The 27382-nt window shown below is 62.1% G+C and overlaps 2 protein-coding genes across 11 annotated transcripts; one reads left to right on the top strand and one right to left on the bottom strand.

The window, feature by feature from the left end:
• The first annotated feature begins 1171 nt into the window (after positions 1-1171).
• On the top strand, positions 1172-23842 carry SMTN (smoothelin). Of its 10 annotated transcripts, none has more exons than XM_065903749.1 (21): positions 1172-1305; positions 3029-3159; positions 7730-7878; positions 8244-8352; positions 8444-8522; positions 8637-8734; positions 9796-10119; positions 10209-10281; positions 10860-10931; positions 11015-11503; positions 11698-11870; positions 14918-15070; positions 15159-15234; positions 16287-16451; positions 16548-16610; positions 16822-16888; positions 17805-17978; positions 18204-18321; positions 19104-19255; positions 20235-20399; positions 23542-23681. In XM_065903749.1, the coding sequence occupies exons 2-20, from the start codon at positions 3109-3111 to the stop codon at positions 20377-20379; spliced, it is 2730 nt and encodes a 909-aa protein (XP_065759821.1). In that variant the 5' UTR covers positions 1172-1305; positions 3029-3108; the 3' UTR covers positions 20380-20399; positions 23542-23681. The 10 variants fall into 10 exon arrangements, with proteins under 10 accessions (XP_065759821.1, XP_065759818.1, XP_065759819.1 ...); XM_065903746.1 differs by having other exon boundaries at positions 8198-8352; XM_065903747.1 differs by having other exon boundaries at positions 8198-8352; positions 23426-23562.
• A 165-nt stretch (positions 23843-24007) lies between these two features.
• On the bottom strand, positions 24008-26933 carry SELENOM (selenoprotein M). Its single transcript, XM_065904433.1, has 5 exons — positions 26609-26933; positions 25119-25154; positions 24887-24921; positions 24449-24527; positions 24008-24358 (listed from the first exon to the last, which is right to left on the bottom strand). The coding sequence occupies exons 1-5, from the start codon at positions 26726-26728 to the stop codon at positions 24200-24202; spliced, it is 429 nt and encodes a 142-aa protein (XP_065760505.1). The 5' UTR covers positions 26729-26933; the 3' UTR covers positions 24008-24199.
• Positions 26934-27382: the final 449 nt, after the last annotated feature.

Genomic DNA, 27382 nt, shown 5'->3' with positions numbered 1-27382 from the left:
ATGGGGGTGAGGTGTGGTGGCGGATGGTCACAGAGGCTCTAGACAGTGGGGCGTAGCCTCCTGATGCAACAGGCTGAAGCCACTTCCCCACAACCCCACATCACAGTGGTTAAAAGCACAGATTCCATATTCAAAACGTGCTGGTATGAATCACAGTTCCACACTTATCACTTGTCCTCAACTGTAAAATGAGACGGTAACCTTGGGCTCAAACAGTCATCATAGGGATTACATGCCTGGCACATGGCAAGTACAAAATAAATGAGTTTATATTATTATTGTTATTATTTGACAGACAGGACTCCAGGCGCCACCTCCCAGGCGCCAACTCCCTTTGGTCTCCATGGAGACCTGCGGAAGGGACCCTGATCTCTAGCAGAAGGGACTGAGTGGTTTTCCACTGAGGGGTCTGAGCTCTGGGGTCCCCTTATTTATCCCTTATGTTGTCTTGGGCATGTCGGCTCTCTCAGGGCCTCAACTTCCTCCATTTACTGAATGAGATTCTGAACTTCGTGTTCCCAGTTTAAAACCCCAGCGCTGCAAGAGGGCGACCCTGAGGAGCTTGGCAGGGAGAAGTGGCCGATAAGGTGAATGTGTATGCAGAGGTGTGTGGGCTGGGGAAGAGGTGTGTGATTGACCCAGCTCCATCTGAGACGGTGCCTGAGGTGCCCCCACGTAGGGTCAATGTGCTGCCGGCCACTCAGTCACTGCTCTGAGGTGGCCCGGACCAGGGGTCCTGAAAGCAGCCTGGGGGCCGCGGCCAAGCCGGGGCACTGAAGCGAGGAGGGGGCGGAGCTGAAGGAGGGGACAGGGTCTCACGAACAAAGAGGAGGGCGGAGAGAGGCTGTCCCGACGGCTCCGCGAATAGTACGATCCCGGGCCACTTACCCCGGTCTCGCGCGCCCTCCCCGACTTTGGCGCAAAGTTGCGACCTCCTGGCGACGCCCACTCGACCAGCCAAGGTTGCAAGAGCAGTGGCCCCAAGACTGCAATCCAGTACTTCCAAGGCCCGCGAAGGGCGGGGCCTCCGTTAGGGGCGTGGCCGTCAAATTGAATTTCCCCAATAGGGCACGAAGGTGGGCGGGACCCCCCCCGGAATTGGCTGGCGCGGGGGCTCGGGGCGGGGTCCTCGGGGCTGCTGGCGCGGCTGGACAGGCGGTGCTAGCAGAATCCCAGGGACGGTTGCTGAGCGGGCCTGGGATCGCGGTCGCGGCGCCTTCCGCTTGACCGCTCCTAGTCGTCCATCTGTTGGATCCCGAACGACCTAACCTGAGCCCGCGCGGGACGGGCGGACCAGACGAAGAGGTGGGTGTGCGGGGTCTCCGGGTGGCAGCAGGACCCCCGACGGGTTCGAGGGTGGCACCCGGATATGCGGACTCCCAGGGTTTGGGTACCCTCAGACCTGGGAGCTCCCACCCACCCACGGGGGCGCTAAGCCACGGGGTAAAAGTTCTGAGACCTGGGGTAAAGACGCTCACGGATCTCCAGGAGGCTCCACGACCTCCAGGAGTGTAAGTCTTTGGGGGCAGAAACCCTGAGGAAGCTCCTACGTTCCTCTGAGGCCCCTCACAACCTTTGGGGACCCCACACTGTGTGACACATGGGACTGGCGTGAAGCAGCGGCGAGAATTCCTGAGAAGAGACCTCCCTGGGAGTTCAAGATTCTGCATTAGGGACCCCTGCCCCTCAGAAGACGTGGGTGAACTCAGAGTGTCCACAGAACCTAAGTCTGGTGACTGCTCATGAAGGACCCCAGCAGAGGGAGTTTGGGAGGCTGCCACCTGTCCGAGACTACAGGGACGGGGAAGCAAGCAGCGACTTGAGCAGGCAGAGTCCCACGAACCCCAAGTGTGTGGACTAGGACACCCCCAGACCCATTCACCGGATGAGGTGACTCGAAAAGTGACTCTTCTGGGGAGGGGGAAGGGATGACTGCGGGATGAATCAGCGGGAGCAGAGGCAATCCTGGGGCCATTTCAGGATTCAACTTAGAGTACACAACCATACAGTAACTGAGCACCTCTGGTGTGTCAGGCCATGGGCCCTGGAGATTCCAGAAAGAGGTTAGGGCTGCAGGAGGAAGAAAAGAGTTACACTGGGAAGCTGGGTCAGGATTTAGGGGGCCATTTTGAGAGACAGTCATAGGGCAAGAGGGAGTGTCCTGAGCCCCTGAGGGCACTTTGGAAGGGGACTTCAGAAGCTAGAGGTGGCCAAGATTAAATCCATTCCCTGCCCTCTGGGTCTTTGGGATCCTTCTTCCCCCACGACAATCCTCTGGCCCTCTCCAATCCTGTTTTTCGAAGTCCAGGAGCTGGGCGGATCAGTTTCTGAAGGCTCTTCCAGCTGCGGAACTGAATTCTAAGTGTGGGAATTGGCAGGAGGAGCTGGGTGTCCAGACACCTGGTTTCATGGAGTCAGGGAAGCTGGCATCGGGGGAAGGCGGGAAGGGGAGGAGTGGAGAGGGGTGTGAGCAGAGGGCTCTCCTCAAGAATTGGAAGACAGGATGTTACCTCCAATGGCTTAAGTTACCTGGGGAAGTGAGAGTGGCCAGAGCAGCAAGGACTTGGGTGTGGGCTTAGTCCATAGCCAGAGGCTGAGCTTTTGGGATGACTGGGGGCTGGGCAGGCCCTGGGGATGGGTGGGTGGGGCAGGAAGCCATGGAGTGTGGCGGGCACCCCCTGGTGGTAAGCACAGCTTGAGTGGGCCTTGCTGGCCCCTGGCTTCACAATCCAGATCCCTAACCTCCCTGTTTGATGCTTAGATACGGCGAGGGCCCAGCTAAGCCCACACAGCAAGCTAGCAGTCCAGGTGACTGGAACTAAGGGCTTCTCCTCTTGGTTCGTTGAGTTTTCCAGCACACACTACTGAGGGAAGAAGGCACCTCCCAGCCAGGAGTGACATCACAGATAAGAAGGATGGGACAGCAATGGATGATCATGGGTTAGAGAGGGAAACTGAGGCACAAGAGCCCAAGTGCCTATGGTTTCTAGAGGCCTCCGCAGGCCTGACTCATGTCTATCCCCTGCAGAATTCCCTGAGCTGGCGTCAGGTGCCAGAGGCACTGGGGAACTCACCGGGAAGGGACGGACGGAGCTAGGGGCCAGCAAGATGGCGGACGAAACCTTAGCTGGGCTGGATGAGGGAGCCCTGCGGAAGCTGGTAAGTGGTCCCATCATCTGTACTATGAGGACAGACAAGCCAGGCCGGAGAGGCAGGGTCTGTCCAGGATACCGCTCAGCTGACAAGAGGAGGTGATGGGGCAGGGGCCGGGACAGGGCTCAGGGAAACAGGGCTAGGCCTGTTCCGCGTGGCCAATGCAGGTGCCCGTCCATGCCAGGTGCTGAGGTTGTTCCTCCCAGCCCCCCAGTGCCACCACCTGTTTAAACAGTAACTGGTGAGGACTTGCCCATGTGCAGCCACAGGTGTGGGGAGGCTGGATTTGCCTCTCCCAAACAACAGCCTGGGCAGTAGCCACCCCTGGAGGCTGGCCCAATGATAACAGTAGCAGCAATGATTAATAATACGCCAGGGCATAGCAGGGAGCAGGCTGGGCGGCTAAGCACACCATCTCGCAGAATGGCCACAGCAGCTCCAAGAGCCAGGAGAACACTGTGGCTCGGAGACGTGTCGTCACCTGCCCAGGGACACCCAGCTAGGAAAAGGATTAGTCAGGAGAGGTTCATGGGAGACCAAGAGACCTGGATAAGTCAAGGCCAGAAGAGCTCATCAAGGCAGGCCTTGGGGACCCTCAGGAGCTCTGTGACTTTTAATCTGTCATTTCCCACTCTGAGCCTGTTTCTCTGTCTGTAAAATGGGAGGTGGGGGCAGTGTGTGTGAACATAATATCTAGGTCCTTCAGTTGGCATGGGCCCAGATCTTGGTGTGGAAAAAGATGGGCCCCCTCCATCCCCTTTCCCTAGCTGCTTCTTGCAGCCCCTCCCCCAACATCCGTACCATGCACAGCGAGGCAGCGGGGCAATGGAGCAGGGCAAGTATGTGCCCACCGGCAAGGGCAGAGAGCAGTGAAACAGAAGGGGCCAGAGCCCCACCCCCTCAGCCCCTGACCCATGTCCAGGGGGTAAATTAAAGATTTACTTTCCCTGGGAGAAGGCAAATGATCCACCCCACCCCCATTCCATTTCTTTGGAGGCAGGGGCTGGAGCCAGCCAGCTCAGCCCAGTCACCGGGCAGTGCCCAGTCACCGCCATCGTCTACCCAAAGCACTCGGCCTGGGACAGCGCCTCACACTCTGGGTGTCTGCCACCGCCACAGGCAGTGTGTGCAATGTGAAGGAGATGGGCTTCCAAAGGCTCCCACCGTGTCAGCTCGACTCCCCGGCAGGAAGCCAGAATCCTAACGTGGGTAGTGGAGAGAAAGCCAGGTCTCCGCGCATCCCCATCTCTAGGGGTCCGCCCAGGCTCAGGGCTCTCCAGCCGCCACCCCCACTCCATGCAGGCCTGGGTACTGGAAAAAGGGTTTCAGAGAAGCTGGATTGTTGGCTGTAGGCCGCCCATCCCCGACCCCCTCCCTGGGAGAGGACTAGCAAAACCTCGCCCCTCATCTCGGACCCCGAACCCCGCCTCCCCTTTCCCCAGATCCTTCCCATTCCGGGACCGGGCCCTCCGCGGCCAGGCGCCCGCCATTACTGCGCCCCAGCACCGCCGAGGGTCCCGCCCCGCGCGCGCCGGCCTCGTGGCAGGAACGGGGGGCGTCCCGAGCCGGGCTCCTCCCCGCGGGGCCGGGCCTTATAAGGGAAGAGTTGACCCGCGCCCCAGCGTCGGGCCGATTCGGGGAACCCGAGATGCCCTCCGGACCTCGGCTCCCGCACATGCCTGCGAACTCGGAGCGGGAAGGGGGCACCCGGGGCCACGAGCACCACGTGCGCCTCCGCCACACACCCGGCCGCCCTCCGCCTCGGTCCCGGGTGGAGATGGGGCACTGACCCTAGCTGGGTGACCTGCGGAAGCTGCTTAAGTCCGCGAAGCCCGGGTTTCCTCTCCGTAGCCGGGGATGTTAAAGCAGGCGGTGGCGGGGGGCTTCCGGTCTGGCTGGCTCCAGGCGGGGCGCCTCTGGCCCGGCTGCTTGGGAGAGGCGTGGGCGGTGCGGGCGGCCGCGGTTGAGCGGCCCGCGTGCCGTCAGCGCCCTCTGGCGAGACCTCGCTTCGCTGCCGGCCGGTCCCCCTTCCGTACCTGGAGGAGCCGGCACTGAGCGAATGCCTGCCAAGTCTCCTCCGTGGTACTGGTGGGGACGGGGAGACGCCGGGGCTCAGTCGCCCCCAGCAGAGTACAAAGTACCCGGAGGCCCAGCCCCCCGGGAGGAGGAAGCACCCTCTTTCCTCCCGGGAGAATTTCACCGGGCAGTTTCGGAAACCGCCCCATCTCCTTCCCTTTCCCCGGCGGACAATGGCGCTTTGTACTTCCTTCCCTCCCAACAACAGCTCCCTCCACTCAGGGCGGTGGGGCCGAGGAGGGCGGGGAACGCGGGACACACAGCAGGGACACTGTGGGCGGACCTTTGTCTCCAAGCCCAAAGGGAAGGGTCATGCGCGAGGGTGACCAGTGGGGTGGGGCTGTCCGTTCCCCAGCCCTGCCCCACCCACGTGGAGGATCACACAGAGGCTCCCATTTTCCAGATGGGGACGCTGAGGCTCCCAGGGGTGGGCAGAAGTTCCCACACCAGCCTTTCTTCAAGGATGAGAACCCCATCTCAAGATTCCAGGGGGCTGGGAAGGGGAACCCAGGAGACAAAGGGCTAGGGCTCATTGCATCTCTGAGCCTCTTTACCCTCTGCACAGGAGGGGCTGCATCAGCTGGCCCTCCCCCCAGGCCCAGAAAATCCTTGCTTACCACAGAGGGCCCCGGGCCTGAGTCAAGTCAAGACTGGGGGTGGAGAGGTGAGCCTCGTTCTCCACCCCCTCCCACATAATAGGCTCCCTTAAACCCCAGGGCATCTCTAGTCCAGGCTGGAGGGGTCCCCAGTGTAGTACGAGGGTTCTCAATATACTCACCATAGCAGACAGACAACAGTCACAGAGCTATCCTCAGCCCAGGGAAGGCCCCAGAGTCACGGAAACCTGGGTTCAAACCCTAGCTCAGATCACCTCTCCCTGAGCCTCAGTGTTCTCATCTGTCAAATGGGAGTAATAGAGTGCCCAGGGCTTCTGTGAAGTTAGAACAGGTATGGGGCTCAGCACAGGATCTGGCACACAGGTGCTCAGTAAACGTTATAGATGCCTCTGGGGATCCTGTCCTCACTAACCTCACTTTTCTCTCTCCCCTCTTGTCTGGTCTGGAATCAACCATACACAGCTCTGCAAGGTGGGGGACCCCGAGTCACCTCCCCTATCCCCACCCACTGCCCCGAAGGGGGACCATTGTTCCATTTGACAAGTGAGAAAGCCAAGACCAGAAAAGTTGAGGATATGATTCTGACCACCCAACCGAGATCAACTGGGGCTGGAGCCAGGTGGGGGGCCCTGTCTTGAGCCTCCAGGGACCCTCCCATAGCTCCTCGGGATGTGAAGACTGAAGGTTCCCTGGGGGGCTCTTGTCACTTGTCTCTGCTCTCTTCAGACTGGTACAAGTGAGCTCATGGCTAAGCTGGGTCCCCCACACTCCCCGATGAGACCTTCCCCGCTCCCACCTGACTCCCCCAGAGAGCAGAAAGGAATGATGGCAGAGGAGGCAGAAAAGGCATGGCAGTAGTGTTCCCAGGCCTGTCCCTTGGGGGCGGGGGAGGGGGGCCGGTGTGGACAAAAGAAATCACTGTGTTTATACTGCTCCCACCTGGCGCAGACCCCACCCTGGAGGCTTATCTCTGCCATTATCGTCCTCAGGGCCCTAAGCCAGTCCACTCTCCCCTCTCCCACAGAGGCTCCGTGGGGGGGATGGGGGTGGGGGCAATAAGACTGGCTGACCGCCCAGAGAAGGTGCCCTTTCCTGGACCTGGTTAGACCAGTCACCTTCTATTTGCCAGGGAGGGACAGGACAGGCCAGGAGCTGGTAGGAGCTGTCCCCATGGGTGCCCTCTCTAGGGCCCTGGGTAGACCCTAGTGCAGCTGTCTTATCTGGCTGGGGAGTTGGCCCTTGCATTATGGGCACCAGCCCAGTAACTGCCTCTTTAATGGTGGCTGGAGCTGGACCAGTGTAGACAGAAAAACAGCCCCCGGCGAGGCGGGGAGCTCTGACTCCTGACAGCCTGCTCCTGCCTCAGTTTCCCCATCTGTTCAATATGGACGAGGCTGCCACCCGTTAGCAAGGCTGTGGTGCTCCGCGACCATAGGAGTCTCCCTTGCTCACAGCTGGACTTCAGCAGCCCGAATCACCCTTCCCTGCCCAGGGACACTGTTAGGGGCCTTTAGGATGGCCTCCCTCCTCCTCCATGAATGACTCTGTGGCTCTCGGGGTTTGATGAAGGGCTCTGAGAGGCAGGAGTCGAGTCACAGGAAGGCGTGCCTGACTTGGCATCTGGTACAGGTGGGTGGGATGCCGGTTGCCCAGTCCATGCATGGTGGGCCGTCCAGAAGCCCTGGCTGTGATCCAGGTCTCCCCTGAGACCAGGTTTGGGTGGGCGGGCAGGCACGTGACGGGCTTGGGGCAGAGGGAGTGGAGACAGACCACTCATTGTGCCCCAGGCCGAGCCGTGGGCAGCTGGTTGCCCGCCCTCCGCCCCTGGCAGCCAAAATGACTTGCCCCCTTCCCCCCCACCCCCGCCTCCGCCTGTCCCGCAGTTGGAGGTCACAGCGGATCTGGCAGAGCGGCGGCGCATCCGCTCGGCCATCCGGGAGCTGCAGCGGCAGGAGCTGGAACGGGAGGAGGAGGCCCTGGCATCCAAGCGCTTCCGCGCCGAGCGGCAGGACAACAAGGAGAACTGGCTACAGTGAGTGTCTGTGGGGGGTGGACATGCAGGCGGGACTGGATGTGCCAGGGCTCAGCGCGTGCTGTGCGGGCAGGCCTGTGCCGGGTGCCTGCTGCCCGTCTGGGTGTGCACACGGCGGCATGGCACGCATGTGGAGTAGCACACAGGGATGTTTGCGGGCGTGGGCCACGTGCCCGGCCACACCCGTGTGGTGTTAGTGCTCAGGTCCCTGGGCGTGCATGTGCCAGCGTGTAGCCAGAGGGTGTGCGCAGCTACCTGCCCCTCTGCCGAGGTTCCGGGTACCCTGTCCTGGCCTCCACCCTCAGCCCACATCCTCCAGGACTCGGCCCTGGCCGCGGAGGTGACCAGTCATGGTGTCCCCGCAGCTCCCAGCAGCGGGAGGCTGAGCAGCGGGCGGCTGAGCAGCGGGCTGCTCTGGCGCGGCTGGCAGGACAGCTGGAGTCCATGAACGATGTGGAGGAGCTGACCGCACTGGTGAGTCCTGGGCCAGGGGCAAGGGAGGGGACCGGGCCAGTGAAGACCTGGACTCACAGCCCAACACCTGAGGCCCACCCCTCACCCACAGCTGCGGGGCGCCGCGGAGTACGAGGAGCGCAAGCTGATCCGAGCCGCCATCCGCCGCGTGCGGGCCCAGGAGATCGAGGGTACGCGCCCGCCCTGTCCCCACCCCGGCCCCGCTGCACGCTGCCCTCAGCGACCCCTCCACCCCCGCCCCCCGGCCCCCGGCCTCTCACCTGACGCTTCTCCCTCCCTTCCAGCCGCCACCTTAGCTGGAAGGCTGTACAGCGGGCGTCCCAACAGTGGTTCAAGAGAGGACAGCCGGGCGCGGGCAGCACACAGGCTGGAGCTGCGTGAGGTGAGGGGCGCGGGCGAGGTCCTGGGCCCAGCGATGCCAGCGCCACAGAGCGCCTGTGTGTCTTTCACTGTTTGGGGAGGGTGCCCAGCTTGTGTTTGGGGAATACTGGGGCTCCAATCTCAGGCCTCTGCCCCACTCTCCCAGGCAAGCTCTGGTGACATGTCCCCACTCCAGAGTTCACCTCTACCCAGGCCTTCCCAGCAAAACCAGCTTATCTGCACTGCTCCCAGGCTCCTGTCTGTCTCCCAGTACCACCCTGCTGGCCTCCCTGCTCCCAGGCCCACCTCCCACCCCACACTAGCCAACCAGCCTCCACTCAGCAGACCGGGGATCTCCCTGAAATGCAAATCAGACCCGGGCTCCGGCCCAGCTTAGACCGTCCGTGGCCGCCCCTCCTGCTCCAGACAGTCCTTACCTTGGCTCATCGGATCCTCCTTCAGGCCCCAGCTGTTTGCAGGGTCTGTTCTCCAGGGCCTGTGGGTGAGAGGTCAGGCCCAGTAGAGGCTACTGGGTCCCTCGACCTGGCAGGACTGCCCCCTAGTGTTAGCTGCTCAGTCGTGTCCAACTCTGCAAACCTGTGGACTGTAGCCCGCCAGGCTCCTCTGTCCATGGGATTCTCCAGGCAAGAACACCAGAGTGGGTAGCCATTCCCTCCTCCAGGGGATCTTCCCAACCCAGGAATCGAACCCGCGTCTCCCGCATTGCAGGCAGATTCTTCACCACTGCGCCACCTGGGAAGCCCCCTACCCCACGGGTTAACCAGGTTGAGGCCAGGGATCAGGGGTCTCCAATCCAGGAATCTGTTAAGTCTGGGAGTCCCCAGTAGGTCTCCTGCTGTCCCCAACCCCTGGCATCAGGATCTGGTGCTCTCTGAACTTCCTGTGGCCAGGCAGTGCCAAGAGTTGGCAAGTGAGGATCAGAGGCCTCCCGTGGTGCGCCAGCGACCACGCTTGTGCAGGTGCACTTGCAGGAAGCCGTGCCCAGCCCCGCTGCTTTGCATGCCCTGCCCGGGGCGCTGCCAGCCTAGGGAGCTTTGGCCGCATCCTGTGGGCCTCCCGCAGGTGCCGAAGCCAGAGGAACAGAAGCAGGAGGTGGAGGTCCCAGAGCCAACCCCGACCCCCAGCAGCACCAGCCGGGATGTGACCACGGTGACGCTCCTGCTGCGTGCCCCGCCCGGGGACACACCCAGCCCACCTGCCTCAGCCGACGGTTCGCCCACCACTACCTCTCCTGAGCCTCCGCTGGAGCCTGCCGAGGAGGCCGCGTGCCCTGCCCCCGAGGCTCTGGACAGTCCCGAGCCTCCCCCCAGCCCGCCCAGGGCCGCCAGCCCTGAGCCCCAGGAGCCTCCAGCCACCCCCAGCACAGACGGGCAGGTGGTCGACAAGGTGAGTCGGGATGAGGGGCGGGATTGCCAAGCAGGTGAGCTCCCGGGTCTGGGAGTCAGGCCCCTGCCCACACCGTGTCTCCCCTGCAGCTCCCACCCAGCCCCACGGAGCCCCCTGCCGCACAAGGCCCCACCAAAGGTCGTTCCGACACAAAGAGAGCAGGTGAGGGTTCCGGCAGCAGAGACAGCGCGGGCCTCCCCTTCCCTGCCTGCAAAATGGGTTGTGGTGCCTGGACGGCTCCAGCACCCTCGGGTCCAGGCCCTCTCTGACACTGCCTCCTCCCACTGCCCCCGAGGTGTCCCCGCCCCCCGCCCGGCCCACTCCCCCCCACCCATGGCCGGAGGCTCTCCTGCAGCCTTGAAAGGCAACGGGCCTCAGGCACATTCTTCTCCCCAATAAGGGAGTGCACCCATCTCCCAGCTGGAGCTGTGGGCAGTGCTGGCCAGGGGAGTGTCCCCCTTCCCCATCGGCAGGGAGGATCTGGGCACCCTTCCTCCGGCCCAAGCCTAGCCCCAGCCCCCGGGAGTGTCCAAGTCATCCTGGGGTCAGACCGGGAGCTGGAGGAGGGGCCTGTGAGAGAGAGAGATGCAGCTGAGCGGGAAGCCGGGAGCTGTGGGAGTTGCAGGGTGGGCTGGTAGGCCGAGGGGGTGTGGAAGAAAGGACTGCAAGAGGTGGTCCCCACTGTCCACTCTCCTTTCTCTGCCCCCCACATGGCCGCTACCGCCTCCCCGCGCTGCCAGACCTGGCTGACCCTCGTCCCTGCCAACGCTCCCTGTCTGTGCTCAGCCCCCGCCAGCCAGCCCAGAACCGAGGTACTTGCCTGTTTCCCTCAGCCCTGGGCTCTGGGCAGTGCCTGTCCCAGTCAACCACTGACGGCCTGCCCCGTCCCGTCTAGAACCCACCCCCCTCGCCAGCGGACCTTCCCCGTTCCAGCGAGCGGGCTCCGTCCGGGACCGCGTGCGCAAGTTCACATCCGATTCTCCTAAGGCCACTGGGCTCCAGGAAGGCCCACCCCGCGCAGCCCTCGGTCCCTCGACCCCTGCCAGGCTCCCAGGCCCCTCCCACACCATCATCACCCCTGCCGCAGCCTCCTCCTCCTCCAGTGGCCCCTCCTCGCGCGGAACAGCCCGGCCCCTGGCCCAGCTTCAGAGCTGCCCCCGGGAGGAGGGCCCCAGGGGGCGGGGCTTGGCCGTCAGGTCCCTTGAAAACAGAGCAGGGGGGCCCGTGGCCCGCTCAGAGGAGGCCAGCGCCCCGCTGCCCGTGGCTGTGGGCACCGCCGAGCCAGGGGCCAGTATGAAGACCACATTCACCATCGAGATCAAGGATGGCCGGGGCCAGGCCTCCACGGGCCGGGTGCTGCTGCCCACGGGCAACCAGAGGGCAGGTAGGCCTCCCCGCTGCCTCCCCACTGCCGGGGATGCCCGTCTGCGGCCGCCCAGCTCCACACAAGAACATGTACTGTGGCCAGGGCTCAGGGTGTCTCCAGAGGGTGTGCTGGGAACCAGGGGCGCCTTCAGCCTGGACTGGCAGTCGCCCCCACCCCACCCGATCCTGACGGTCGTCCTTCTCCCCCTCCAGAACTGACGCTGGGGCTGCGGGCGCCCCCCACCCTCCTTAGCCCCAGCAGTGGGGGCAAGAACACCATCACCCATATCAGCAGCCCTGGGAACCTAGCCCGGCTGGGCAGTGTGACTCACGTCACCAGCTTCAGCCCTGCCTCCCTGGGTAGCCGAGGAGGCTGCAGCATAAAGGTGAGCCTTTCCTCCTCACCCCACCAGCCTCCCCATCATCCGCCTCATGTGGATGGCTTCCGGGTGTTAGGGCTTGCCGGGCCCCTCTCCTACTGCACACACGGGAAACTGAGGCCCAGAGGAGGTGCCCACAGCCCACAACCAGTTGGTGACAGAGCTAAGGCCAGACCCTCGCCAATCAGCCACAAGGCATATCGGAAGCTCACCGCGTACCGGCCTTAAGCTTCCCACGTGATGATCTCTGGTCCCTCCTCCAGAATTGGCCAGTGCATTCCTCATGAACGAATGGGAAAATGAGGGCAGGGAGGTTGGTGAGGGCTTGCCCCGCCACCCCCCACCCCCATCCTGTAGCCGCCCCAGGGGCCCTGCTCCGACCCTGCGCTGGACCTCAGCCCCGAGGTGCAGAGCCGCTCATCTGCTCATCCAAGATCAGCCTGGCCCGTTGGGAGAGTGGAGATTAGCGGTTGCCATCTGCGTCAGCATCTCGGGGGAGGGGAGACTGGGCCGAAGCACCGATGGGGGCACAGGCAGGGGGTGCCAGTCAGGTGAGGCAGCAGCCTAGCAGGTGCCGCGGGAACTGAATCCGCTGCACCCTTCCATTATTCATCCTGGAGCCCAGCATCAGCTGGCTGGAAGCTCTGCGGGGAAAGGAATCCCCAGCGAGCCACCCGGCTGCTCAGGTAATGGCCTCAGTGCTGCCCCAGAGACTGAGTGGGACTTCGAAGTGAGAGGGAACAGAGCCAGCTTTAGGGGTGACAGGGAGAGGGCGGGGGCAGGAAGCACCCTTCCCCTCCCAGGTTGGCACTTAAACCACTCTCTGCCAAGGGGGTGAGGACAGGGTGGCTGAGGCCCTGGGAGTGATGGGAGGCACCACAAGGGGCCTGGGGTCTGAGACCACCAATTGGCCTCAGCGTCCCCCTCCAGAACCAAAGGGAGGCAGATGGTGCACCTGGGATGCACCTGCTCAAAGCTTTGGTTGGATCTGAGCACCAGAGGCCAGCAGAGGACGTTTATCTCAGGGACCAGGCACTCGCCACAGCAGATTGCGTGAAGTCCTGGCCCCCACCTGCTCGAGGCTTTCTAAAAGGGCATGGCATGAGGGCAGAGCAGAGGATGCAGGCGTCTGGAGCCTGGCAGGCTGGGTCCTCTCCGCTCATGCACAGGGGGGCCCTGACAGGCCCGTGCCTTGCCCCCTCCCTCCGTCTCCCCACCCACGGGGCATAGGCAGCCCTTCAGCACCTGGACAGCCTCGATGTGCTGCCGGTCTGCGATCTTTGCAGGGCCAGGGCCAGGCCTGGCGGTCCGCCTGCTTGGGCAGGCTGCCCCTCCCCCCACGGCCGCCCTCCAGAGGGAGCCCAGAATAGGTTTCTATTTGGGCTACAGCCCCAGCTGGCGGGCGGCGGGCCGGGAGGCCAGCAGGGGCGGGGCAGGCCCGCTGCCCTTGCCTGCGCCCTCAGGACCAGTTGCAAAGCCTAAGTCAGCCAGCCAGGAGCAGCGGTCCCCAGCACTGTCCCCGGCGCCATCCCACTGCACAGCCCCCTGCCAGCACCATGCCGGGGGTCCCGGGGCCAAGCTCGGAGCTGGCTGCAGCCCTTGAGGAGCGACTGGGCCGGGCTTTGGAGGAGCTGCGGGCGGTAGCTGAGGCAGGTCGGGCGGCGGTGACCCAGGCTGCCGAAGCAGCAGCCTCGGCCGTGGAGCCCGTGGCCCGGGCAGCCGAAGAGCTGCGGGCGGAGACCGCCGCGCTGAGCCGGCGGCTGGACGCGCTGGGCAGGCAGGTGGAGGTGCTGAGCCTGCGGCTGGGGGTCCCGCTGGCGCCCGACCTTGAGCCTGAGCTGGAGCCCAGTGAGCTGCTCCTGGCCGCCGCGGACCCCGAGGCCCTGTTCCAGGCGGCCGAGGATGCCGGGACCCCCGTGGCCCACCCGCCTGCCTTCAGCACCCGCCGCCGCTCCTCTGCCGGCCCTGCCCACAGCGCCAGCCTCGTAAGTCCCTGTGGACTGCCGGGAGGGGGTGGTTTTGAGCCAGGCTCGGCCTTTGCCGAAGGACCTTGGGTGTGCCACCACCCGCTCTGAGCCTCAGTTTCCCTGTCTGTACAGGGGACCGTGGCACCGGTGCTCCAAGGCTCAGGCGAGATGGTGCCATGCCCCTGGCCCTGAGGCACGCGTGGCGGCTGCCCTGGCAGCCCCTGGCCGGGGCCCAGCCCCCAGCCCCACCCCCACTCCCTGCCCCCGCCAGGCTGAGCCTCCCTGGAGCAGCTGCCACCTCGTCTCTCCTTACCCTTACCGCAAACCAAGGGGCCCTGCCAGGAGGGGATGGGGCTGTGAGAGCTGGGCGGGGGCCTTGTCTGCATGGGGTCAGGGGAGATGCCCTGGGATGGGTAGTGGGCTAGGTTGGGGCTGCAGAGGCCCCTGAGGGGGTGACGTGCTGGGGGAGGGGAGCAGGGGCGAACTCCAGAGAGGACTTGGCTCTGGGCAGCCCTGGTCAGACACCTGGTCAGGAGCCTGTGGGCCTTGGTCCAGCTCCCTCACTGTGTGGAGGGGGGACACGTGCTGCCTGGGCACTGGCCCAGGAGGACCCAGGCTTTGGGTACGGGCAGGACAGGGCACAGCCTGCCTGGGAGGGGGCTGGGAACGAAGCGGCAGAAGGAACTCAGGTTCAGGGGTTAGGCTTCAGCTCAGACCCTGGGCTGCGTCACACTTCCAGAAAGATTGGGGACAAGTCCCACAGCTGCCCTGAGCCTCAGCTTTCCCTTCTGTTAAAATACCCAGTGTTCACACAGTGCTCACTACTGAATGGAAATCGCCGTTATGGCCACCCTCAATTGCATCATGACAGTTCTGGGTGCACGGGAAGCCCAACGACAAAGCTCTCAGTGCCTCGTCCCTGAGCCTCACACCAGCGTGGCCATCCGTGGGCAGGTGGTCCAGCTGGCTAGTGGTATTTCAAAGGCTGTGCCAGTAGCCCCAGGGCCTGGTCTCCTGTCCTTTGGAGGCATGGTTGGTTTCATCTGCAGCCCTGCTTGTAACCCATGCCCTTGCCCCTCTCCGCAGATGGAGCCGGAGCCAGCAGAGCCCCCCTCTGCAGCAGTGGAGGTGGCCAATGGCGCCGAGCAGACCCGAGTGGACAAGGCACCAGGGAGCCGGAGCCCGCTGAGCGCTGAGGAGCTGATGGCCATCGAGGATGAGGGTGTCCTGGACAAGATGGTATGGCTGGATCTGGTGGACTTGGGGGTGGGCGGGGGGCCGGGGCAGGCAGGCACCAGGTGGGCAATGATGGGGGCTCTGTCTGCAGCTGGATCAGACTACGGACTTTGAGGAGCGGAAGCTCATCCGGGCTGCACTGCGTGAACTCCGACAAAGGAAGAGAGGTAGAGAGCCCAGTGCCCCCACCCCGCCCCCAGGTCCAGCTGCCCCCCTCACTGGGGTCCATTCATGGACACTCCAGCTCAGTAACGCCCTCCCCAGCGTCTTCTCTAGACTCAGCTTCAGCTTTTCTGGACCCGGCTCCTGCCTGGCCTCCTTCCTCTGGATCCAGTGGTTCCGTTTTCTAGATGCTTCTCTCCTGCTTTCCAGACCCAGAGCCAGCTTCTCTTCTCCCTCCTAGACCCTGGCTACTCTCTCCCCCAGCAACTCCTGCTTGGATCCAGTTGCTTCTCCAAGTTCTGTCAACTGCTCCTTCCCTGAATCCAGATACTTCTCCTTCCAGCTGCTTCTCTCTCCTCAGGGTCCACCGATGACCACCTTGGGCTCTGCCTCCTTCCTGGAGCACAGCTACATTCCCCCCCAGACCCAGCTATTCTTTCTTCCAGCTTCTAGTCTCGTTTACTTCTCCAGATTCTTTCAGTCACTCCCTCTCTGGATCTAGCTGCTTCCTGCAGGGCCCACAGATGGCTGGGCAGCCTTTATGCCCACCCACCTGCTGCTTCTCTAGGCCCAGTTACCCCCTTTGCCTGCTTCTCTCCCAACTCCCCTGTCCCTGGATCAAATGACTTCTCAGCTACCTCCAATGACTCCGTCCGTGGACTTCCTCTAGCTGCTCTTCTCCCCGCTAAGACCTATTTGAAGGCCCCCACAGCTGCTGCCCTCCGTGGACCCTGCTACTCCCTCCCTAACTGGAGATACTCCCTCCCAGACTCAGCTACTCACTCACACAGACACTCCCTTCTTGGATCCACATACTCTCGCCCTTCAAGTTGAGCTATTCCTCATTTCCGAGTGCACCGCACACCCCCATTCCATCCCGGGTCATAGCTCCCCCGCCCCCCGCAGCTACTCCCAGAGAGGGCCCTTGCCCCCGTGTCTTCAGTGTTGCTAACGAGTTGCCCTCCACCCCATCTGTGTGCCCCGTGTGCCCGTGCATATGTGCTGTGTGGGCGATGGTGACCTTTCTGGGGCATGCGTGGGACCATCCCCCACCCAGACCAGCGTGACAAGGACCGAGAACGGCGGCTGCAAGAGGCCCGGGCCCGGCCAGGGGAGGGCCACGGCAACACAACAACCAAGACCACCACGCGGCACAGCCAGCAGACGGCCGACGGCTCCGCCGTCAGCACAGTCACCAAGACCGAGCGGCTCGTCCAATCCAGTAAGGGGCCAAGCCGGGCTCAGGACGGGATCGCGTCCCCCACACGGCCCCGCCAGCCCGCCGCTCACACCCTTCCTCTCACCCCTGCCCATGCAGATGATGGCACACGGACGGCCCGCACCACCACAGTGGAGTCGAGTTTTGTGAGGCGCTCAGAGAGTAAGGCCACCGGGCGTCTCCGCGTGCCTGCCTGCCAGCCCACCTCCTCAGGCTCTTCCTCGAACTGTCTCTCCGAACTTTCGTCTGTGTGTCTCTCTGTCCAGCCATCACTTTCTCTTCTCTGCCTGTGGCTCCCTGCATCCCTCCGCCAGCCTCCCGCCCCGTCTCCCAGCCCGGGACCTCACTGTGCTCCCCTTTCCTTCTCTTGCAGATGGTGGTGGCAGCACCGTGATGCAAACTAAGACCTTCTCCTCTTCATCATCCAAGAAGATGGGCAGGTGAGCACAGGTACCTGCTCCCTGACCATGGGGGAGTCAGTGCCGCACGGGACCTCGTTGCACGCCCATTCTACAGATGGGTAGAGCAAGGTGTTGGGAGATGTTGGGCACACAGCCAGAGAGGGGTAGAGTGAGAATCAGAACACTCCTGCTTGCCTTGCCATTTCACGTAATTCTTAACCATGCCAAATTGTTGGGGGAGGCCACCGATTTGCTTGGGGTCTTAGAGAGGCCTCCCCAGCACACTGAGCTAGTTTCCAGTGTCTGCAGACCACGTCCCATGTCACAGAGAGCATCTTTCCATCTTAGCCCCGTGGAGGAGGGGTACGCCTATGTTACAGAGGATGTTGGGGCAGGTAGGGTCAAGAATTCAGGCTGGGTACTGCAGGGGTCCAGAGACTCTGCGTCAGAGACCTGTGTTCAAGTCATTGCACTGGCCCCACTCCCTGTGCCCTCTGAAATCTGAGGCCACAGGCCTCCATTTCCTCATCTTCAGTGGAAGTGGTAAGCCCACCCTAACCCTTGTGAAATTTAAAATGACACGTAGAAAGAGCTCAAGAGACACAAGCTGTTATTATTGTTACCATTACTGTTAGCACATTGGTGGTCATTATTAGTTGATAGTGCCCGGAATGGGAACACACCTGTAACCTGAGGATATAATGAGCCTTGGAAGAGAACTCCCCAGGGGCCAAGTCTGTTGAAAAGAGCTTGGCTTCTACTTTCTATTCCTTTGAGCCTCAGTCTACTCTGTAAAATGCGTGTGATGGGAGCCCCTCCGTTGCTGGCCGGCATTGCCGGTGGTGGAGATTCCGCAAGAGAGTATGGTCTGGAGCGTGACTAGCCCTTGGCGAGTCGTGGTCGAGGCACAGGAATGGCTCCCCTGGGCCCTAACAGTCGCTTACCCACCCCTCAGTATCTTCGACCGGGAGGATGAGGCCAGCCCACGGTCTGGCAGCCTAGCGGCGCTGGAAAAACGCCAGGCAGAAAAGAAGAAAGAGCTGATGAAGGCGCAGAGCCTGCCCAAAACCTCAGCGTCCCAGGCGCGCAAGGCTATGATTGAGAAGTTGGAGAAGGAAGGCACGGCAGGGTGAGCAGCAGTGGGCGGGGCGGGGCCTAGTGACTACATGGGGCGGGGCCTGGGCCCTGGTGGGCGGGGCCTAGTGACCACACGGGGCGGGGTCTGGGCTGTGGTGGGCGGGGCCTAGTGATCACACGGGGCGGGGTCTGGGCTGTGGTGGGCCGGGCGTGAAAGTAAAGGTGGGCGGATGGAGAAGGTGCCCACTATAACCTGGCTCCCGACATGGCTCCGCAGCAGCCCAGGCGGACCCCGCGCGGCTGTGCAGCGCTCCACCAGTTTCGGGGTCCCCAACGCCAACAGCATCAAGCAGATGTTGCTAGACTGGTGCCGAGCCAAGACGCGTGGCTACGAGGTGAGCCCCAGGAGGCCAGGTGGCCCAGTGAGGGCCTCCCCACCCCCATGTGCCCCCCAGCTCCAGCTGTACCCTTCACAGCCACCGTGTCCGGCAGGGACGATGGGAATTCCTCTTCTGTGACACGCAACAGGCCGTGTGTGTGTGTGTGTGTGTGTGTGTGTGTGTGTATGTTAGTCGTTCAATCGTGTCTGACTCTTTGTGATCCCAAGGACTGTAGCCCTCCAGGCTCCTCTGTCCATGGGATTCTCCAGGCAAGAGTGCTGGAGTGGGGTGCCATTCCCTTCTCCAGGTACTCTTCCTGACCCAGGGATTGAACCCGGATCTCCCGCATTGCAGGCAAATTCTTTACCATCTGAGCCACCAGGGAAGCCTCGTAACATGCCCTAGATTCCCCTAGATTCCAGAATAAGTGATTAAAGTGGCAGGGCCTAGAGAGGGCCCTTGGATGGTGGGCAGGGCTCAGGACCAGACCCCACTCTTGGAGTCTTCCCCCTCATTGCTCTGTCAATGCACTGGGTACATGTCTATACCTCAGGGAAAGAGTGACGAGGGCATGACCATGGCCTCAGCTGGGTGGTGCTGGGCCTCTTGGTCACTCTGGCCCACTAAGTAGCAGATACAGGAGTTAACAAACAGCGGGAGGAGGCACTGCCCACCTACTGTGCAACCTTGGGCAAGCTCCAGAGCCTCTCTGAGCTCAGCTGCCCTATATCTGGAATGCCAAAACACCAGCAGGTGGAGGGCATAGGGGAGCTGACCAGTTCTCCCACCACCCATAGCATGTGGACATCCAGAACTTCTCCTCGAGTTGGAGTGACGGGATGGCCTTCTGTGCCCTGGTGCACAACTTCTTCCCCGAGGCTTTCGACTATGGGCAGCTCAGCCCACAGAACCGGCGTCAGAACTTCGAGGTGGCCTTCTCATCCGCCGAGTAAGTGTGGTTGTCGGCACCTTGCTGGTGTCGGCCGGGCGTCTGGGGCTGGGCGATCTGCGCCAGGCCCAGCCGCTTCGAGGCTCCGTGGAGCCAGCCAGGCCCACTGTCATTCAGCAGCTGAGACCCCCCCCCTTCCCCAGAAAGCCCCCGTCCTCTTCCACCCCACCCACCTGCTGCTGAGCGTGCCAGGTGCCCGCCGGAATGAAGGAGCCGGAGGCCCACCTACCAGCCCGGGCCAAGGCCCACCAGGTGGCCCTGTCCGTATCCCCTCCATCCTCTGTCTGCCCCCTTCTCCCTCTCTCTCTGCCCTTTCTCTGTCCTGCTTTCCTCCCACTATCACCAGAGCTTCCTGCTCCCACGGGATCCCGGCTGGAGATTCCAAAAGGAGGCTCCTGGCCCGGGCACCGTGCCCGCCCAGCCTATATAGGTGTTGCCAGAGGCTTATATAGGACTTCCGCAAGCCCTCCACTTTGGAATCATTGCCCCGTCTGCGCACCTCACCCTCAGCACCCTCCTCCACCTGTCTCTCCTCCTCTCCCTCTCTCTTTCTGGTTCCCCCCAGATTTCTTCTTCCTCCTCCCACCCTCCACCTCCTCTCACGCCTTCCTCACCCCCGCTCCCCGGGGCACAGCCCTCCTCTCCAACCCCGGCGCAAATGCCATCGCCCCCACCCCCCCATTCCCTCCCGCTTGCCCCGAGAGTTCTCTGCACCTGTGACTGATCTGGCCCCCACCCCTGTCTGCATTGCACACCATTAGTGAACGGGTAGTGAGCGGCACGTCCACGGTGGGGAGGGGGCATGCGGGAGGCTGGCAGACTGCGGCACCGAGAACGTAACTGAACTCATGTCTCTGTGTGTGTGTGTATGTGTGTGTCTCTGTTCTCCTCCCCGCTGTCTTCTCTGCCTCTTCCCCCCACCCCGCTGTCCCGCTCGGGCCCGCTCCCCCACCCCTTCCCGGCCCCCTACCCTCCCCAGGACCCATGCGGACTGCCCGCAGCTCCTGGACACAGAGGACATGGTGCGGCTTCGAGAGCCTGACTGGAAGTGCGTGTACACGTACATCCAGGAGTTCTACCGCTGTCTGGTCCAGAAGGGGCTGGTAAAAACCAAAAAGTCCTAACCTCTGCTCGGGGCCCCACGGTGAGGAACGCCGCCTTGCTCGCCTGCCCTGTTACGCTGGATCTGCTCGATGGGGGCACAGAAAGAAGCCGGGGAGGTCGGGGCTGGGGGGGAAGCAGAGGGGCCCTGAGAAGAGCCAGAAGGAGCCAGACACAACCTGATCTTCTGGTTGCTCAGTACCTTGCAGATGAGACCATTCTCAATAGGCAGTGATGACCAAGATGGGCAGGACTGAGCTGGAGGAAGCCTGGGAGGCCATGGGATCCCAGCGGGGAGGCACCTGACCCATCCAGCGGGGTCTAGGACAGCTCGCTGAAAAAAGTGCACACTAAGCTGGCATCGGAATACCAAGTTCAGGCTAAAGGAAGGAGAGGAAGTCCCGGGCAGAGGGGTCAGCCAAGTGCCCAGGGGTGGGGTTGAGGGACGTGGAGGGCATGGCACACCCAGGCAGGGAAGGATGTTTGTTTAGTCTGGGTGTGAGGGGGAGGAAGGGGTCATATTCAGGAGTCTGAACTTCCTTCTGAAGACAAGAGTCGTAAAAGTTCTTCAAACAGAGAAGGGACGTAGGTAGCATTTTAGAACAATCTTGGTGAGGCCTGGATGAAGGACAGGGAGGGAGAGGATGGACTAACCAGCGAGAGAAGCTTAACTAGAGAGATAGGAGTTTTGATGGAGCCACTGCGGAAGGAGGAGGGTCCCAGGCCTCCAGCTAGTGCACTGGGGGGCTGGTTGTGCCATGCTCCGAGGTGAGAGGCTCAGGAGCAAGACCAGTTTAACAGGAAGATGTTTCCAGTGGAGGTCCCGGATCCCCAAACCAGCCGTGGCATTTCTGGTCACCTCACATCAGGGCCACAGTAGAGAATGCCTATCTTGAGCTTACTGCCCATTACAGAGCAGGAGCTCAGAGAAGAGAAGAGAGAGGTGGACTTAAAAAGAGTGTGCCAGGGGATGGTAGGTCAGAGCCGGGGCCGGAAACAGGAACTCCAGACTCCCCACCTTGTGGCTCTTTTCCTGGCCCCATCCCTTTTCCCACCCATTTTGTAGAGAGAAGAAAAGACAACAGGTCCAGAGGGAGGAAAGGGATTGCCTGAAGCAATGTGAATCAGGGACAGAGCTCGCAATGCACCCAGATGCCCCTCGGGGCCTGGAGCCATTGTGAGGGGCCACCGCCACATGCACACATAGATTCAAAGAAGCCATGCAGGTGAGGGGAGGATGGGCATGGTGCTGTCTCCAGGTCATATATGGACTTAGGAGCTGCTGCTCAGCAGGCCAGCCTGAAGGGAGAGGGGCCCAGTCCGGCCCCGTTCCAGTTGGAAAGTGTGACTCAGCCGTGCTGTTGTTCGGATTGCCTGGTGTTTGGCCTGTCACTGGGGCAGCCGGAGCCCTGTGCCGTGAGCCCCGGTGTAAACAATGGCTTTATAAGGTCTCCAGGGAAGACACCAGAGGTGGGAGGGAGCTCCACAATGGGAAAGCCCAGGATACCCGGGGAGATAACCGCAGCTGGTAGAAGCTACAGAGAGAGGCTGCCTCTTCACCACAGTACAGCTGGAACAGGCCCAGTCTGGGGCAGAGACGACCCCCAGGGCACACAGCACGTCAGCAACAGAGTCAGGAACCTCTCACTCATTCTCGGTGCTTCCAAGGACTCAAATGAGGCAAAGAATGACTATGCTGTTGCTGTAAAGATGGAGAAACTGAGTCACAGGACAGGGTTTGCTCTAGCTTCCACAGCTGGCCGGGAGTAGAGCCTACACTGAAAGGGTCCCCTGCTTTCCTGGCTTCTTCCCTGAAGGAGTCCTGGAGAGAGGAGAGTGGGCCCTGGCCCTTAAATGGTTTGACCTTGAGGGTCTGACCTTGAAGGCACAAGATGGCAGGTCGTCCTGGGCCCTTGGGTGTTTTGGGAACAGGAACAATAACTCTCCTTATGCCCTCCCTGCCAAAGGAAGCTCACTTCACAACAGTGACAGTGTTAACTGTGGCTGTGTGCCAGGCGTGGCACATGGGAGTGAGGCAGGAGAGGTCTGGCTCCAGGAAGGGAGGGGACATGGAGCCAGGGAACACGCTCTATCTCTGAGCCCTGGGGCTGCCAGTTATTTAGTAGCTGCAGCCCACTCCCCTCAGAGTGGGGAGAGGGCTCCTGCGAGATGGAAGGAAGGGGGCCCCAGGCAGGTGCCAACATCCAGGGCTGGGGGCCTGGATCGCATCAGGCCCAGTCCTGCACCTACTAAGCTGCGGAGCTGGAAATCAATGACTCTGTTCTGTGAGCTTCCCTGGTAGCTCAGCTGGTAAAGAATCAGCCTGCAATGCAGGAGACCCTGGTTTGATTTCTTGGTCAGAAAGATCCGCTGGAGAAGGGATAGGCTACCCACTCCAGTATTCTTGGGCTTCCCTGGTGGTTCAGCTGGTAAAGAACGCACCGGCAACGCGGGAGACCTGGGTTCAATCCCTGGGTTGGGAAGACCCGCTGGAGGATGGTCAGCAGGGTGTCCTGGCCCCGAGTGTGATGCTAATGGTCCAGTGTGTACTGACCGGGACACTCATCTGCGGCCCCTGTTAAAGAACTGCCTCCCACACATACATACACCCCCTGGCCTCCGTCTCACACAGCAGGGATGTCCCTTGAGGCAGATGGGGGCTCCCAAGCTGCTCTAGAGGAGGTCCCAGGCCAGGGAGCTGGCAGATAATCCAGGGTTCAGAAGGTCACTGGAGTGGTCCTGGATGCAGAGAAGGATTTGAGGCCCTTTGGGTACCACGGTCCAACTGAAAGGCTTTGCCAGCTAGAGTGTACCTTTGAGAGTGAGAAGGAGGCGGCCCGCCAGAGATGAGTGGGCGGGGTCTGAAGTCAGGACCTCCCCAGGGTTAGGGGTTGAGACCTCAACCTTGCTGTAGGTCCCCGGGCCTGGACATTGGAGATGGGGCAGGGATCTCCTCTTTCGCCTCCGTTTGCCTGGCCTTGCTCCCTACTAGGGTGCCGCCAGGCGTGGGTGGGTGGGGCCTGGGGTTTCCGCCTTCCTAGAAGGCTTTCCCCCCATTCAATCGATCAGGAGTCGAATTTATGGAAGACCCGCAGGCTGCGGCACTGGAAAGACCTTCGACTAGAGGGGTCGCCGCAGGAGGTGGGGCCGGCGCTGACCATCACCCCTGTGCCCCCTCCCGGCAGGATGCTGGTGGACTGCGTACCCCTGGTGGAGGTGGAGGACATGATGATCATGGGCAAGAAGCCCGACCCCAAGTGCGTTTTCACCTACGTGCAATCGCTCTACAACCACCTGCGGCGCCACGAGCTGCGCCTGCGCGGCAAGAATGTCTAGCTTCCCCGCCGCCCGCACGGCCGCCCGCGGCAAGCAGCGCCCACCATCCAGGCACCGTCCCCTCCCTGTGCGCCTGCCCACCGCTGCCCTGTCTGTCGCGGCACCTTCCCACGCAAACACGCAGCGTTTTGATAAATTATTGGTTTTCAACGGCCCGGATTTCTCTCTGCCTCCCTTGGGGGGTTGGATGGAGGGCGGCCGGGCAAGGTGTGCCCACGTCCCTACTCAGGCAGCTGGGAATGCGGGGTCGCCCAGAGGGTATTCGGGGAGCTCTTATTCCTCCCCCGCCGCAGCAAAGAAAGAATCGAGTCTCAGTTAAGGCGGAAGGGGATTTAGTGGCGTTGGGGAGGGAAGAGAGAGGGGTTAGGAGGGACCCCCCAATTCCATCCGTGCTGGCTCGGGGACGGGGCGTCGGCCCTCAACGAGGGAGGTGCTCCCGGGCCGCTGAGCGCTTCATTCTGTCCCCAGGGCTCAGGCGGGGGGTGGGGGAGTGCGGCGCCCCCAGACCTACAGGTCTGCGTGGTCAGGAGCGCCTCCGGCGGGCCTAGCGGGCGCCCGAAGGTACTCCGGGGGCACAGGCTCATCGGGCGACGCCTTGCGGTAGAAGCCGAGCTCCTGCACCAGCGCGTTGATCTCCTCGCGGGTCATGTCGCTGAGTGGAATTCGCTGAAGCCGAGGAGGGGCGGGGTCAGGGCGCCGGGCACCGCCTCCCACCCCGCCTCCCCCCACCCCCCGGCCCGCCTCCCCAGGCCTCACCTCCAGCTCCTCGAAGCGGTGGCCCAGCAGCACGAGCTCTGGGTCGGCCCCCGGCAGGTGTTTCATCACCAGGTTGTGGCTGCAGACTGTGTTAAGGCGGATAATGGTGGGCAGAGGCAGCTGGGGTCTCCCGGGGGCCTTGTCGATGTGGACACTACTTGGTCTGCCCGGGTGGGGCAGGGATCCTCACTTACACGTGAGGAAATCAGGGTTCAAAGAAAGCGGCCTCCTCTCTGTTCTTGGGTTTGCGCCGGTCATACCTAATAATTTTCTTTTGCCAAACCAAGACCACCTCGGAATTCGCGGGGCAGCTCACTCTCAATCAGCCCCACTTGTCAGATGAAAACCATTCATCATCTCTCTCGGTGAAGTCAAGTGGAAGGAAATTCTCGAAGATCCCCTCCCTCTCCTCCCTCCCCCAGAACAGAAGGAGGATACTAGAGTGGGATGTCCTGGGTGACGAAGGCCTTCACCTGCAGAGGAACCAGAGCAACAGGTCCCAACCCCCTCCAGGTACCAACACTGAAGCCCAGTGTCAGACAGCAAGCCAGATGCAGGCTCCCGACTCCCAGCCCAGGGACCCTCCCCCATCCAGTCACTGGGACCATGCTGCCCACCTCTCAGGAGGCTCAGGGAGGACAGAGCTGGAGACCCCTTCCTTCAAACTCACCTCCTTCAGGCGATTAAGCTGTCATCCTCCACATGTCTGGAGGGGAACAAAATGGGATCAGTCAGGAGCCTCTCACATCTACGCTCACCCCCATTTTACCCTCATCCCCCAGCTGGGCTGGGTCAGGCTGTGGATTACTCCCTGAAAAGAGGTTCACAAGATGTGGAGATGGAGGCAGAAGGGAAACTCTGGGCAGAGAGGGAAGCTGAGGCCTAACCACACCAGAGAACAAGAGGAGCAAAGCCATAGGCCTGAAGGGCACTTAGCAGCCTCGGAGCTCTTGCCTGCACATCTTACTGATGGCTGTGCCTGTGTGCTAAAGTCACTTCAGTCCTGTCCGACTCTTTGCAACCCTGTGGACTGTAGCCCACCAGGCCCGTCTGTCCATAGGATTCTCCAGGCAAGAATACTGGAGTGGGTTTCGATTCCCTTCTCCAGGGGATCCTCCCAACCCAGGGATGGAACCCTCATCTCTTGCGTCTCCTGCATTGGCAGGCAGATTATTTACCACTAGCTCCAGGCTGACCCACCCCCAATGCCCAAGAGAAATGATCACCCTACTCCCCTCAGGCAGTAGAGACCTGGGCCTGGCATGTGGCCCCAAGAACCTCAGGGTGGAGGCCGATCAGAAGGAAACATCTCAGAACTTCCCTGGGAGGCCCCATTAGAGACGTCTACCATCTGGTCCCTACCTCACCCCACGTGGAGCTGGCCCTCCCTGCCACCTGTGGCCTGGCCCTACAGACCATCTGGTTGCTTCCCCACGGGCCCCTCGCTGTGCTCCCTGAAGGGGAGCTAGCTCCCAACGGGGGTCCAGACCCCAGGACTACCATTCTTGTCCTCCTCAATCCTTCTTTCTCCTTCCCCCCACCACTCCCCACCGCCTTCCCCCCCTTTTTTTCAGGGAGAAACCCAAAGCCCAGAGAGGGTCTGTGACGATCCGAGTCACACAACCAGACAGGGACTTTGGCGGGGCACTCCCTGGCAGGGGAGGGTGGAGGGATTCCTGAGGAACAAGTGTTGGTAAGGCAGTGAGGCAGTTCCCAGCCCCTGCCCCGCGTGGCAGGGAAGCTCCCAGAAGGTCATCCCTCCCCTCCGGGGAAAGGGAGAGAGACCAACCGGAACTGGGGTGGGGAGGAATTCCAGGAAAAAAAGGGGGGGGGGATGGGAAGTTGGGCTCCAGAGGGCAGATTTGGGAGAGTCACTAGCCAGAAGTTAGGGGACAGAGCCAGTGTGTCTGGGGCCCGTTGTCCGGCCAGACGGGGCGCTAGGGAGGGGTTCAGATTTCCAGGCCGCAAGATCGGGTGTCTGGGGCTTCCACAGTGGGTGCTGGGGTGTTCTGGGTCTGGGAAGTGGGAGGGACAGTCCCGGCCCCGAGGGGAACGAGGGAGTCGGGAAAGTCCTGTGCCGGAACGGGCAGTGATTGCAGAGGTAAGGAGTCACGGGGTTTAGGGGCGGTGGTCCCTAGGCTGGGGGGCCGCCGCACTCACCTCTACCCGGGCTCGGGCCAGGCCTTGTAGACGGTTCCAGTCGGGCCGGAAGGTGGTGGTGGCGGCCGCGACTGCCGCGAGGAGGAGCAGCAGGGGCGGCGGAGGCAGCGGGAGGTGCATTGAAACCCGGCCGAAGATGATCCGCAAGCTGGAGGTGAACCGCCCGGCCACTGCGCCACGTCTGGCCCGGAGAGCTGGCCGGGTCCCCGCTGGAGGTCCCGCCCCGTTAGGGACCACGCCTCCTGCCCTCGGTCTCCGCCCAGGACCTGCGTGGGGGCCGCCCGCGCGCTCCCGCGGGGTTTGGGCTCCTCTCTGGCCCGCAGCCCTTTACTTTCCCGGTCCCGACTGTGTCCACCCTCCCTCTGCTGACCGACAGGATGGATGCTCCGAATGGATGCGTCCAGACAGTGCTCCCGCGCGCCGGCAGAGGGCGCAGGCGGGATGCGCACGGGCACGGGAGTTTCTGGGTCAGACGCCCGACTTGGAGATGGGGAAACTAAGGCCTTGGGAATCCTTGTTTGTGTTGTTTTTTGTGGGTTTGGTTTTTTTTTTTTAGTTCTCTAGATGAGATTCCGATCTGGATTTCAATTTCCTGAGCAAGCGTTATGGCGATGGGACTATTACGTCGGAGCTGGGAGGATCAAAGGGTTAATACACATGAGAGAGCTCTTTAGAACAGTATCTGGCACAGCACCTCAGAAAGGCCTCATGACCTCCTTTCTGCAAGCTAGGAAACAGGCCCAGACAGGTAAAACGGTTACGTTGTAGATCTGG

The sequence above is a fragment of the Muntiacus reevesi genome, chromosome 13 (assembly GCF_963930625.1).
Source record: "Muntiacus reevesi chromosome 13, mMunRee1.1, whole genome shotgun sequence".
Lineage (NCBI taxonomy): Eukaryota > Metazoa > Chordata > Mammalia > Artiodactyla > Cervidae > Muntiacus > Muntiacus reevesi.
This window is presented reverse-complemented; position numbering and strand designations above follow the sequence as displayed.

Coding starts and splice junctions, on each gene's coding strand:
- SMTN (XM_065903753.1), top strand. CDS start 3,109: ATGGCGGACGAAACCTTAGCTGGGCTGGATGAGGGAGCCCTGCGGAAG. Junction 7,879..8,243: donor AACAAGGAGAACTGGCTACA/GTGAGTGTCTGT, acceptor GTGTCCCCGCAG/CTCCCAGCAGCGGGAGGCTG. Junction 13,850..14,917: donor CTGCCCACAGCGCCAGCCTC/GTAAGTCCCTGT, acceptor CCCTCTCCGCAG/ATGGAGCCGGAGCCAGCAGA.